This window comes from Bradysia coprophila, unplaced genomic scaffold (genome assembly GCF_014529535.1).
Source record: "Bradysia coprophila strain Holo2 unplaced genomic scaffold, BU_Bcop_v1 contig_70, whole genome shotgun sequence".
NCBI lineage: Eukaryota > Metazoa > Arthropoda > Insecta > Diptera > Sciaridae > Bradysia > Bradysia coprophila.
In genome coordinates this window covers 1,504,583-1,517,642 of record NW_023503941.1, presented here as the reverse complement: position 1 = coordinate 1,517,642, position 13,060 = coordinate 1,504,583, and the positions used below count along the sequence as shown (strand labels likewise).

Sequence of the window (13,060 nt, the reverse complement as noted above, 5' to 3'; positions counted from 1 at the left end):
CATTATCACCCAGCTATGTAAGAATGATTTCCCAGCAGTTTGTAGCTTAAAAATTATTAGCAACTGAATTGGGAATTATCACCCGGGAATTAACACCCAGGAATTATCACCCAGATCAATAGGAATTATCACCCGGGGAATTACCGCCCAGGCATAATCACCCAGCTATCTGAGAAGTCATGCTTAATTAGTCTAGTTAATTGTGTATCGTCTGAGAGACATGCACAATTAGGTAATAGTGCATCGCCTAAGATGTATGCACAATTAGTGTAGTTATTTGTGCATCGTCCTAGAGACATGCACAATTAGTCTAGTTAATTGTGCATCGTCTTAGAGACATGCACAATTAGTCTAGTTGATTGTGCATCGTCTTAGAGACATGCACAATTAGTCTAGTTAATTGTGCATCGTCTTAGAGACATGCACAATTAGTCTAGCCGATTGTGCATCGTCTTAGAGACATGCACAATTAGTCTAGTTAATTGTACATCATCTTAGAGACATGCACAATTAGTCTAGTTAATTGTGCATCGTCCTTGAGACATTCACAATTAGGCCTGTTAATTGTGCATCGTCAATAAGACATGCACAATTAGTCTAGTTGGTTGTGCATCGTCTTAGAGACATGCACAATTAGTCTAGTTAATTGTGCATCGTCTAAGATGCATACACAATTAGTCTAGTTGGTTGTGCATCGTCTTAGAGACATGCACAATTAGTCTAGTTAATTGTACATCATCTTAGAGACATGCACAGTTAGTCTAGTTAATTGTGCACCGTCTTAGAGATATTCACAATTAGTCTAGTTGGTTGTGCATCGTCTTAGAGACATGCACAATTAGTCTAGTTAATTGTGCATCGTCCTAGAGACAGGCACAATTAGTCTAGTTAATTGTGCATCGTCTTAGAGACATGCACAATTAGTCTAGTTAATTGTGCATCGTCTAAGATGCATGCACAATTAGTCTAGTTAATTGTGCATCGTCCTTAAGACATGCACAATTAGTCTAGTTAATTGTACATCATCTTAGAGACATGCACAATTAGTCTAGTTAATTGTGCATCGTCTGAGATGCACACACAATTAGTCTAGTTAATTGTACATCATCTTAGAGACATGCACAATTAGTCTAGTTAATTGTGCATCGTCTAAGATGCATGCACAATTAGTCTAGTTAATTGTGCATCGTCCTTAAGACATACACAATTAGTCTAGTTAATTGTGCACCGTATTAGATACATGCACAATTAGTCTAGTTAATTGTACATCATCTTAGAGACATGCACAATTAGTCTAGTTAATTGTGCATCGTCTAAGATGCACACACAATTAGTCTAGTTAATTGTACATCATCTTAGAGACATGCACAATTAGTCTAGTTAATTGTGCATCGTCTTAGAGACATGCACAATTAGTCTAGTTGATTGTGCATCGTCTTAGAGACATGCACAATTAGTCTAGTTAATTGTGCATCGTCTTAGAGACATGCACAATTAGTCTAGCCGATTGTGCATCGTCTTAGAGACATGCACAATTAGTCTAGTTAATTGTACATCATCTTAGAGACATGCACAATTAGTCTAGTTAATTGTGCATCGTCCTTGAGACATTCACAATTAGTCCTGTTAATTGTGCATCGTCAATAAGACATGCACAATTAGTCTAGTTGGTTGTGCATCGTTTTAGAGACATGCACAATTAGTCTAGTTAATTGTGCATCGCCCTAGAGACAGGCACAATTAGTCTAGTTAATTGTGCATCGACTTAGAGACATGCACAATTAGTGTAGTTTATTGTGCATCGTCTAAGATGCATGCACAATTAGTCTAGTTAATTGTGCACCGTCTTAGATACATGCACAATTAGTCTAGTTAATTGTACATCACCTTAGAGACATGCACAGTTAGTCTAGTTAATTGTGCATCGTCTTAGAGACATTCACAATCAGTCTAGTTAATTGTGCATCGTCTTTAAGACATGCACAATTAGTCTAGCTGATTGTGTATCATCTTAGAGACATTCACAATTAGTTTAGTTAATTGTTCAATTAGTCTAGTTAATTGTACATCATCTTAGAGACATGCACAATTAGTCTAGTTAATTGTGCATCGTCTAAGATGCACACACAATTAGTCTAGTTAATTGTACATCGTCTTAGAGACATGCACAATTAGTCTAGTTAATTGTGCATCGTCTAAGATGCATGCACAATTAGTCTAGTTAATTGTGCATCGTCCTAGAGACAGGCACAATTAGTCTAGTTAATTGTGCATCGCCCTAGAGACAGGCACAATTAGTCTAGTTAATTGTGCATCGTCTAAGATGCATACACAATTAGTCTAGTTAATTGTACATCATCTTAGTCTGGTTAATTGTACATCATCTTAGAGACATGCACAGTTAGTCTAGTTAATTGTGCATCGTCTTAGAGACATTCACAATCAGTCTAGTTAATTATGCATCGTCCTTAAGACATGCACAATTAGTCTAGTTAATTGTACATCATCTTAGAGACATGCACAATTAGTCTAGTTAATTGTGCATCGTCTAAGATACATGCACAATTAGTTTAGTTAATTATGCACCGTCTTAGATACATGCACAATTAGTCTAGTTAATTGTGCATCGTCCTTGAGACATTCACAATTAGTCTAGTTAATTGTGCATCGTCCTTGAGACATTCACAATTAGTCTAGTTAATTGTGCATCGTCCTTAAGACATGCACAATTAGTCTAGTTGGTTGTGCATCGTCTTAGAGACATGCACAATTAGTCTAGTTAATTGTGCATCGTCTAAGATACATGCACAATTAGTTTAGTTAATTATGCACCGTCTTAGATACATGCACAATTAGTCTAGTTAATTGTGCATCGTCCTTGAGACATTCACAATTAGTCTAGTTAATTGTGCATCGTCCTTAAGACATGCACAATTAGTCTAGTTGGTTGTGCATCGTCTTAGAGACATGCACAATTAGTCTAGTTAATTGTGCATCGTCCTAGAGACAGGCACAATTAGTCTAGTTAATTGTGCATCGCCCTAGAGACAGGCACAATTAGTCTAGTTAATTGTGCATCGTCTAAGATGCATACACAATTAGTCTAGTTAATTGTACATCATCTTAGTCTGGTTAATTGTACATCATCTTAGAGACATGCACAGTTAGTCTAGTTAATTGTGCATCGTCTTAGAGACATTCACAATCAGTCTAGTTAATTATGCATCGTCCTTAAGACATGCACAATTAGTCTAGTTAATTGTACATCATCTTAGAGACATGCACAATTAGTCTAGTTAATTGTGCATCGTCTAAGATACATGCACAATTAGTTTAGTTAATTATGCACCGTCTTAGATACATGCACAATTAGTCTAGTTAATTGTGCATCGTCCTTGAGACATTCACAATTAGTCTAGTTAATTGTGCATCGTCCTTGAGACATTCACAATTAGTCTAGTTAATTGTGCATCGTCCTTAAGACATGCACAATTAGTCTAGTTGGTTGTGCATCGTCTTAGAGACATGCACAATTAGTCTAGTTAATTGTGCATCGTCTAAGATGCATTCACAATTAGTCTAGTTAATTATGCACCGTCTTAGATACATGCACAATTAGTCTAGTTAATTGTGCATCGTCCTTGAGACATTCACAATTAGTCTAGTTAATTGTGCATCGTCCTTAAGACATGCACAATTAGTCTAGTTGGTTGTGCATCGTCTTAGAGACATGCACAATTAGTCTAGTTAATTGTGCATCGTCCTAGAGACAGGCACAATTAGTCTAGTTAATTGTGCATCGCCCTAGAGACAGGCACAATTAGTCTAGTTAATTGTGCATCGTCTAAGATGCATACACAATTAGTCTAGTTAATTGTACATCATCTTAGTCTGGTTAATTGTACATCATCTTAGAGACATGCACAATTAGTCTAGTTAATTGTGCATCGTCCTTGAGACATTCACAATTAGTCTAGTTAATTGTGCATCGTCCTTAAGACATGCACAATTAGTCTAGTTAATTGTACATCATCTTAGAGACATGCACAATTAGTCTAGTTAATTGTGCATCGTCTAAGATACATGCACAATTAGTTTAGTTAATTATGCACCGTCTTAGATACATGCACAATTAGTCTAGTTAATTGTGCATCGTCCTTGAGACATTCACAATTAGTCTAGTTAATTGTGCATCGTCCTTGAGACATTCACAATTAGTCTAGTTAATTGTGCATCGTCCTTAAGACATGCACAATTAGTCTAGTTGGTTGTGCATCGTCTTAGAGACATGCACAATTAGTCTAGTTAATTGTGCATCGTCTAAGATGCATTCACAATTAGTCTAGTTAATTATGCACCGTCTTAGATACATGCACAATTAGTCTAGTTAATTGTGCATCGTCCTTGAGACATTCACAATTAGTCTAGTTAATTGTGCATCGTCCTTAAGACATGCACAATTAGTCTAGTTGGTTGTGCATCGTCTTAGAGACATGCACAATTAGTCTAGTTAATTGTGCATCGTCTAAGATGCATTCACAATTAGTCTAGTTAATTATGCACCGTCTTAGATACATGCACAATTAGTCTAGTTAATTGTGCATCGTCCTTGAGACATTCACAATTAGTCTAGTTAATTGTGCATCGTCCTTAAGACATGCACAATTAGTCTAGTTGGTTGTGCATCGTCTTAGAGACATGCACAATTAGTCTAGTTAATTGTGCATCGTCTAAGATGCATTCACAATTAGTCTAGTTAATTGTGCATCGTCCTTGAGACATGCACAATTAGTCTAGTTAATTGTGCATCGTCCTTAAGACATGCACAATTAGTCTAGTTGGTTGTGCATCGTCTTAGAGACATGCACAATTAGTCTAGTTAATTGTGCATCGTCTAAGATGCATGCACAATTAGTCTAGTTAATTGTGCACTGTCTTAGAGACATGCACAATTAGTCTAGTTAATTGTGCATCGTCCTTAAGACATGCACAATTAGTCTAGTTGGTTGTGCATCGTCTTAGAGACATGCACAATTAGTCTAGTTAATTGTGCATCGTCCTTAAGACATGCACAATTAGTCTAGTTGGTTGTGCATCGTCTTAGAGACATGCACAATTAGTCTAGTTAATTGTGCATCGTCCTTAAGACATGCACAATTAGTCTAGTTAATTGTACATCATCTTAGAGACATGCACAATTAGTCTAGTTAATTGTGCATCGTCTAAGATGCATGCACAATTAGTCTAGTTAATTGTGCACCGTCTTAGAGACATGCACAATCATCTAGACTAATTGTGAATGTCTCTAAGACGATGCACAATCAACTAGACTAATTCTGAATGTCTCTGAGACGATGCACAACGAACCAGACTAATTGTGAATGTCTCTAAGATGATGTACAATTAACTAGACTAATTGTGCATGTCTCTAAGACGATGCACAATTAACTAAACTAATTGTGAATGTCTCTAAGACGATGCACAATTAACTAGACTAATTGTGCATGTCTCTAGGACGATGCACAATTAACTAGACTAATTGTGCATGTCTCTAAGACGATGCACAATCAACTAGACTGATTGTGAATGTCTCTAAGACGATGCACAATCTACTAGACTAATTGTGCATGCATCTTAGGCGATGTACAATTAACTAGACTAATTGTGCATGTCTCTAAGACGATGCACAATCAACTAGACTGATTGCGAATGTCTCTAAGACGATGCACAATCTACTAGACTAATTGTGCATGCATCTTAGGCGATGTACAATTAATTAGACTAATTGTGCTTGTCTCTCAGACGATACACAATTAACTAGACTAATTAAGCATGAATTCTCAGATAGCTGGGTGATAATGCCTGGGCGTTAATTCCCCGGGTGATAATTCCTATTGATCTGGGCGTTAATTCCCGGGTGATAATTCCCCGGGTGATAATTCCCAATTCAGTTGGTAATAATTTCTAAGCTACAAACTGCTGGGAAATCATTCTCACATAGCTGGGTGATAATGCCTGGGCGTTAATTCCCCGGGTGATAATTCAAAATGATCTGGGTGATAATGCCTGGGCGTTAATTCCCCGGGTGATAATTCCTTTTGATCTGGGTGATAATGCCTGGGTGATAATTCCCCGGGTGATAATTCCAGTCTGGGGGATAATTCCCCGGGTGATAATACATGTCGCCGTATGAGCTTGAATTGCGGTAATACCCAGGCGAAGTGAAATCGATATGCGAAAGCATTATCCATCAATTAACCCAGTGACGTACAAGGGAATGCATTTAGCCAGGCGCTGGATTCTTTTGATGAAACCGCTAAAAGTCTTGCCTTATCGGTTAAAGTGGAAGCACACTCCAGTAGTTCCTCGTGAATTTTCTGGCATACGACCTCATCCCAGTTCTTCTGGAAATTCGACTCCGGTGATTCCAAAGGAAGTTCGTCCGTGATTGAAAAGCCAGTTGTCAATGGCTTCTGTCAATAAATTATCAGATGACGTTTAATATGTAGGAATAACGCGTTTCAACAAATCAGCGACCGAATGGATTGATCCCAGAAAACTAGAAAAACATAGATTTGTGATGTTTCTTAAGCCCAGTCCACCAAGTTTCACTGATAGTGTAGATTGTTGCCGTGCCAGCATATCCAATTTGCAATTGATAATTTCTTCCAACGACGATTTCAATGTGTGATCATATTCTTCCAAAAGTTCCATTTCATACCAACAGGGGGTTGTTCTCAAATTGTCGTTGTTCTGGTTGTCAAAGTTCGTGTTTACAGTTACTTGGAACAAACCTATTGTAATATTTTGTTTGTTAGTGTTGGTTTTTTGGTTAACTCGGTGATCACAATTAAAACAAACTGTCAACAAATAAAACATCCCATTTTGTTAAGTCACGAAATTGTTTTTTTTTCAAGCCGAGATTTTTTGAAAATTGGAGCGGCTTTTTAAACTGAAATTAAGAATTTCAAATTCCACTTTTCCAATATCAATAGTTATTTGAGTATCTGTTTTGGCCGTTTGATTTTAGGCAATTTCGCGAGTGAGGGCTACATGCGAAAGTGCCTAAAATCAAACGGCCAAAACAGATACTCAAAAAATTTTTCATGTAAGGGGTCGAAAACCCGAGAAAAATCTCGAAACTCCCACATTTTCGGCCCCGACACATGAAATATACATTTTCAGTGTGTTTTTGATGTGTTCATTGAAATAAAAATGATATGGACTAACGCTCGCGGTTTATTGTCAAAATTGATGCAGTCTACGCCGAGAAAACTCAAAAGTCCAAAAAATATCACAAAAAACACAAATTTTAGGAGTTTTGAGTCTTTTCTTAGTACACTACATCAATCTGGACAATTCCAGTGGCTATCGAAACCTTATATGTTCAGGCACCAAACGATGAGGCCACTTTTTTCAAAAAAAATTCGAATAAAAAGTTATCATCAAAAATGTATTTCATAGGGGGTCGGAGTGTAGATTGCTCTTAAACTAGTGGGGATTGACGCGGCAGGCGCGTTAGCAACAGACTCGCACGTTCCTAAACTAAAATTTTCGCAATATTTCCACACATTTCGTATAGTTGCTATTACAATCACAGTAGTCCTTATTACATAAATTCAATTTCGAAATTTTTGGTAAAATTGTGAAATCACATAATATGACGAGTACTTACTATTAATTTTTTTTTTTTTTTTTTTTTTTTTTTTTTAATTGTTCACTAATTGTTTCGTATAATAATAATTAATTTACAAATAAAATATTTCGCTCAAATCTCTCGTGGGTGGGATTGTTCCCAAAATTGAAGCTACATTTCCTTTCTGAATGGCGATGCTGACTCTTTGAATTAAATACGATGTAGCTCGTTTTTCACCAGTAGCATCAGTAATTTTACTTCCAATACTTTTTATCAAATCCATTCCAAGCTTTCCTATGACCCCTGATGTTTCAGTAGCAATAGGAATGAAAATGAAATGATGGGCCAAATCCGAATAATGACTGATTTTTTTCCTCTCGGCTTGTTTCGCTACATAGCCGACATGATTGGATGATCCATTCAGATACGAAGGCGCAAAAGTGTCCCTGCATGTAAAATCCCACAGCAGTGACCTCCCTCTCGCCCATGGGATTAGAGTCATTCCGTCTGGAAGTTTTCCATCTGGCCGAGAACACCCAGGTGGTTCGAGAATAGCCGGCACTTGACCTGATTTCAATGCACGTTGGAAAATACCGTTTGCATTTGCATGTCGTGAATTCGTGCCTTTAGCCTTAGCACACGATAAACCATGATGTCCGTATTTGTCAACTTTTTCTCCACAAATGCATACATGAGGTTGAACGATTGGTAAGCCGAGACGTAGTGATAGTGCCACTCGGAATTCATCATTGGATAGAAATGTCCCAAGTTGTGGCGATGGTAGTGCATGCAACCAAGCACCTGTTTCACGTGCAGAGTTTGCTTTAAATCGTGCCTTATCCCACGTTTTTTCCAAAGATCCACTCAGAAATTCGATTTTTCGCTCTATGTCAGTAGACTCCCAAACTTGTTGAATGTTTCTTAGATCTTTTTCAGGCAGCTCACCAAAATTTTCGCACCAAAACTTTTCTGCTTCCAACAATGCTGGATCAAGCTGTCGGTAAGGTTCAGATAACAGCTGGTCCACCAAATCGGAAACTTCATGTATTGATAGTCAATTGTCAAATGTCGAACAACGTAGGCGCTAGAGGATCATACATATTAATCAGTCAAGTCTTGACGCTCGTCTAGTTAACATCTCCGTTAAAACATTCTCTTTCAACTATCAACTATTGATAGTTGACTATCAATAGTTGAGGAAGAATGTTTGAGTAGAGATGTTAACTGGACGAGCGGATCATACATTTTAATCAGTCGATTCGTGACTTTCATCCAGTTAACATCACCGTTAAACATTCTACCTATCCAATATTGATAGTAACTATCAATAGTTGATAGTTGAGGGAGAATTAGGAGAATGTTTTAGCGGAGATGTTAACTGGACGAGCGTTATAAATTGACTGATTACAAGAATCGACCGGCAAATGCCTGGTAAGGTCTTTTTTCTTTAGTAACTATCAACTTGATATTCAACTATCAACTACCAATTTGATAGTCAACTAACAACTATCAAATATTGGGGCTATAAATAGAGAAGCAGGCAGGATAATTTCGTCAGTCGATACGTAGCATTCGAAGAGTGAACATCTCTGACAACTATCAACTTGATAGTCTACTATCAACTATCAACTACCAATTTGATAGTCAACTAACAGCTATCAAATATTGGGGCTATAAATAGAGAAGCAGGCAGGATAATTTCGTCAGTCGATACGTAGCATTCGAAGAGTGAACATCTCTGACAACTATCAACTTTATAGTCAACTACCAATCTGACTAAATATTGTAATATTAACTCTTGGCTATCAATTATCAGATAACAAATAATTATTATTTGCCTGGTGTTGATATGCTAAAAGCAATATTACAATACAAGCTTTCATTTTTATAAAAATAGAAAGGTCGGTTTCGGTCCACGCTTCATTTTTGGAACGCACACACGGACACACAGACAAAGTGTCCACAATAGGTGCCTTTTTCCTATAGAAAAAAGACCTAAAAATGTATGATCCGCTAGCTACTAGATTGTTCGTCATTTGATAGTCAACTATTGAATGTTAATTATCACACCATTATGTGATTTCGCAATATTTCCATACATTGCGTAATTGAATTTATTACAGAAATTTACAGCAACGTTAAAGCATACTGCTGGCAAACTTTTAAATATAAATATTTGAGTCCTGATCGAAAAGGCTCACCCTCTATCACATATCAGACATACGTGAGAATGGTAGTTGGGCAGAGTGAATTCGATCGAGACTAAAAATCTGAATGGAGTGATGTGTGTCGTTGCGCGAGAAGCTGTGACCTATCAATTTTTGAGTTCTGATCAAAAAATCTCACCCTTCTATCAATTTATCAGACTCAAGTGATAATTGTAGATTGGCATAGTCAATTAGATCGGAACCAAAAGTTTTGATAGTTTGAGTGTGTCGTTTCAGTCGTCTAATCATATTTTTCGAAATTAACGACACACGGACATACAGACGGACGGACGGACGGACAACTGTGGGCAAAACCAAAAGACTCTCACGATGTACTTCATCGTTACATCGTTACATCGTTACATCGTTACATCATTACAATTTGAGTTCTCATCGAAAAGGCTCACCCTCTATCACATATCAGACATACGTGAGAATGGTAGTTGGGCAGAGTGAATTCGATTGGGACTAAAAATCTTAATGGAGTGATGTGTGTCGTTGCGCGAGACGCTGTGACCTATAAATTTTTGAGGTCTGATCGAAAAGGCTCACCCTTCATCAATATACCAGACTCAAGTGATAATTGTAGATGGGCAGAGTCAAAAAGATCGGGATCAAAAGTTTGGATAGTTTGAGCGTGTCGCTTCAACCGTCCTTTCATATTTTTCTAAAGTTACGACACACGGACAGACAGACGGACGGACGGACGGACGGACGGACAGACGGACGGACGGACGGACGGACGGACGGACATGGCTCAATCGTCTTATAATATCATACTGATAATAATTGCCCACTACGATATAGGCCGTTTTCGATTATTTCACTTACTTACACGATGGTGGGCAAAACATAAAGACTCTCACGATTTACTTCGTATCGTGCGAGTCTAATTATTGTAGTGTTGTACTAATGTCGGCTTTGGAGAGACCTACAAGTAGAGTATACGCCCTGGCTGGTGCGAGTACATCGACAAGAATTGTATCCTTGAGAGCATAACATTTGGGAACCAATTCTCAAAAGTTCACTAAAATTCCAAGAAAAAATCCAATTTTTTTTTTTTTGCTTGTTCATAGTTTTTAAAGGTTTTTGAACTTTTCCTGATCTTTTACGAGCATTTAATTATAAAAATGCAAAGAAAAGAAATTTTTTGGGAATTTTAGGGAATTTTTGGGAATTAATTCCCAAAAATTCACAAAAATTCCCTAAATTCCCAAAAATTCCCAAAAATTCCCTAAATTCCCTAAAATCCCAAAAATTCCCTAAAATTCCCTAAATTCCCAAAAATTCTCAAAAACGATTCCCAAATATAAGGCTCTGATAACGACTATGCTCAGCGTTGAACTACCATATTTGTGAGCCTCTCTTTATGCTCGATGCTTTCCGGGGCGAAATGTCCACAAAGAAACTTTTAATAGCTCACTCTTCGAGGAAAAATATTGGAAGTGAATTCCTATAGAAGATTAGAACTTTTCAAAGGAAGCTGAAAGCTCGCTAAAACGTTCTTCAGGCACACAACAGATGATTCTGCGAACCTAAAATGAACCTCTCGTCTCGATGCAATGGCTCTTGAGCTCACTTTTACAATAACACAGAACTAATGCAATTGAATATTTAATTTCACTCAAGATGTTTAACGCAATCTGATCTAATTGATTCTGATGTCGACACAATTTCTGAATGTTTGAGTTGGGTTCGGGTTAAGGCATGGATCGGGATACGGAGAGTATGATGTTCTATAGGTCCAACGGAGTGTACATCTGGTACATCTTACATTTGACGGAAGCTGAACATGTACATTGATACGTCCGTTTTGGTTCATTTCCCCAGTACACATCATGGTGTTGTTATTAAAGATTCGCCGATCTCCTCCAACGATTCTAAGTATCTGGAAACAAGTGTCTGTCTCAATCACTTGCGGACAAAGTTCGAATGTGATATGGCCACGATGGTTAGCATTGATATCAACAACAGCCGGGATGATCTGAGTAAAAAAAAAGTCATTTTAGACATGATTGCTGACAAAGATGGTTATGAACTGCAAATGTACCTGACCAGCGGTGAAAGTTGCGGTGATGATTCCTTTATCGTATCTTCCACCTTGTTGAGCATGAGTTTCTCCTAAACGATCTCCACAGCGACCGCAAGTGGAGTACTGCAAATCTTGCGGTGCATGTCCACATTCAATGCCAGTATCGTTCCACCAAAATGGTTGTTGAGCACCAAAACTGGGATCACGGAAAATAGAGGTTCTGGCTAGCGGAAAACTTACGTGGCCGTGAGGCTGCACACGAGTAACACATGCCAACACTAGCACTAAAAGTATAGCTCTGTTCATTTTCAATACTCTTCTGAAACTAGCAAAGGTGAGACGCTACTTTAAATAGCAATATTGCAATAAGAGGTTTTCGATAGTGGTAATCTGAAATGAGATATTTTTTTCGCTAGCAGGGATTGCGTTTGCATGATTATCATGTAAACAAACAACAGATACCAAAACATTTTAAGTTGCCGATGATTCCAGCAAACTTTCACGCACTAACTTAATGATAGGGTGTAGGGCCTATTTCAGACAGTGATTGCTTAAAATTTTATTTTGAATCTTTTTGGATTTTTTTAAAATAATATAGAGCTCTGGGTAGTGATTTCGATTGTACGAAGTTTTTCAATATCAAACTTAGCTCACCAATATATCGAATCCGGTCGAAGCTGGCAATCAGAAAAACCCACAAAATCAATCCAGTTGTTTTTAGTGGAAATAGGACACTTTTCGTCAACTGAATAAAAAAAATCAAAGCTCGCTTCGCTCGCGTTTTTTACTTGTAACATAATTTAATCACAGAAACTTTTTACTTTACTGATAGGTTCCCTGACGAAAGAAAGTTGAGTACACTAGACAAGGCATTGATATCGGAATAATTGGAAAAAACAACGACATCTGTTAAACAAGTCAAGCCCCCTGTAGGAAAAACAAATAGAGACAGATAGGAGTAAAACAAAACAGAGAGTCTAAACGGAGAAGTGGGATTCATGTGCCATAATAGTATTTTACATGACTAGGGATAAAAAGATGAAAAGTAGAGTTTTCGTGTGAATTTTGTTGATCCGAGGCGAAGCCGAGGTCAATAAACACTCGAAAACGAGACTTTTCATCTTTTTATCCCGAGTTATGTAATGGATTTTACATGCTAAGGGCGTCGAAAGAAGTGCTTGAAAC

At 37.6% G+C, this 13,060-nt stretch overlaps 1 protein-coding gene across 1 annotated transcript; it reads right to left on the bottom strand.

Moving 5' to 3' along the window:
* Nucleotides 1-11,441: 11,441 nt before the first annotated feature.
* On the bottom strand, nucleotides 11,442-12,215 carry LOC119083637. The gene is made up of 2 exons (XM_037193375.1): nucleotides 11,894-12,215; nucleotides 11,442-11,827 (listed from the first exon to the last, which is right to left on the bottom strand). Exons 1-2 carry the CDS (start codon nucleotides 12,179-12,181, stop codon nucleotides 11,492-11,494), a joined length of 624 nt encoding a protein of 207 aa, XP_037049270.1. The 5' UTR covers nucleotides 12,182-12,215; the 3' UTR covers nucleotides 11,442-11,491.
* Between the last annotated feature and the right edge of the window lie 845 nt (nucleotides 12,216-13,060).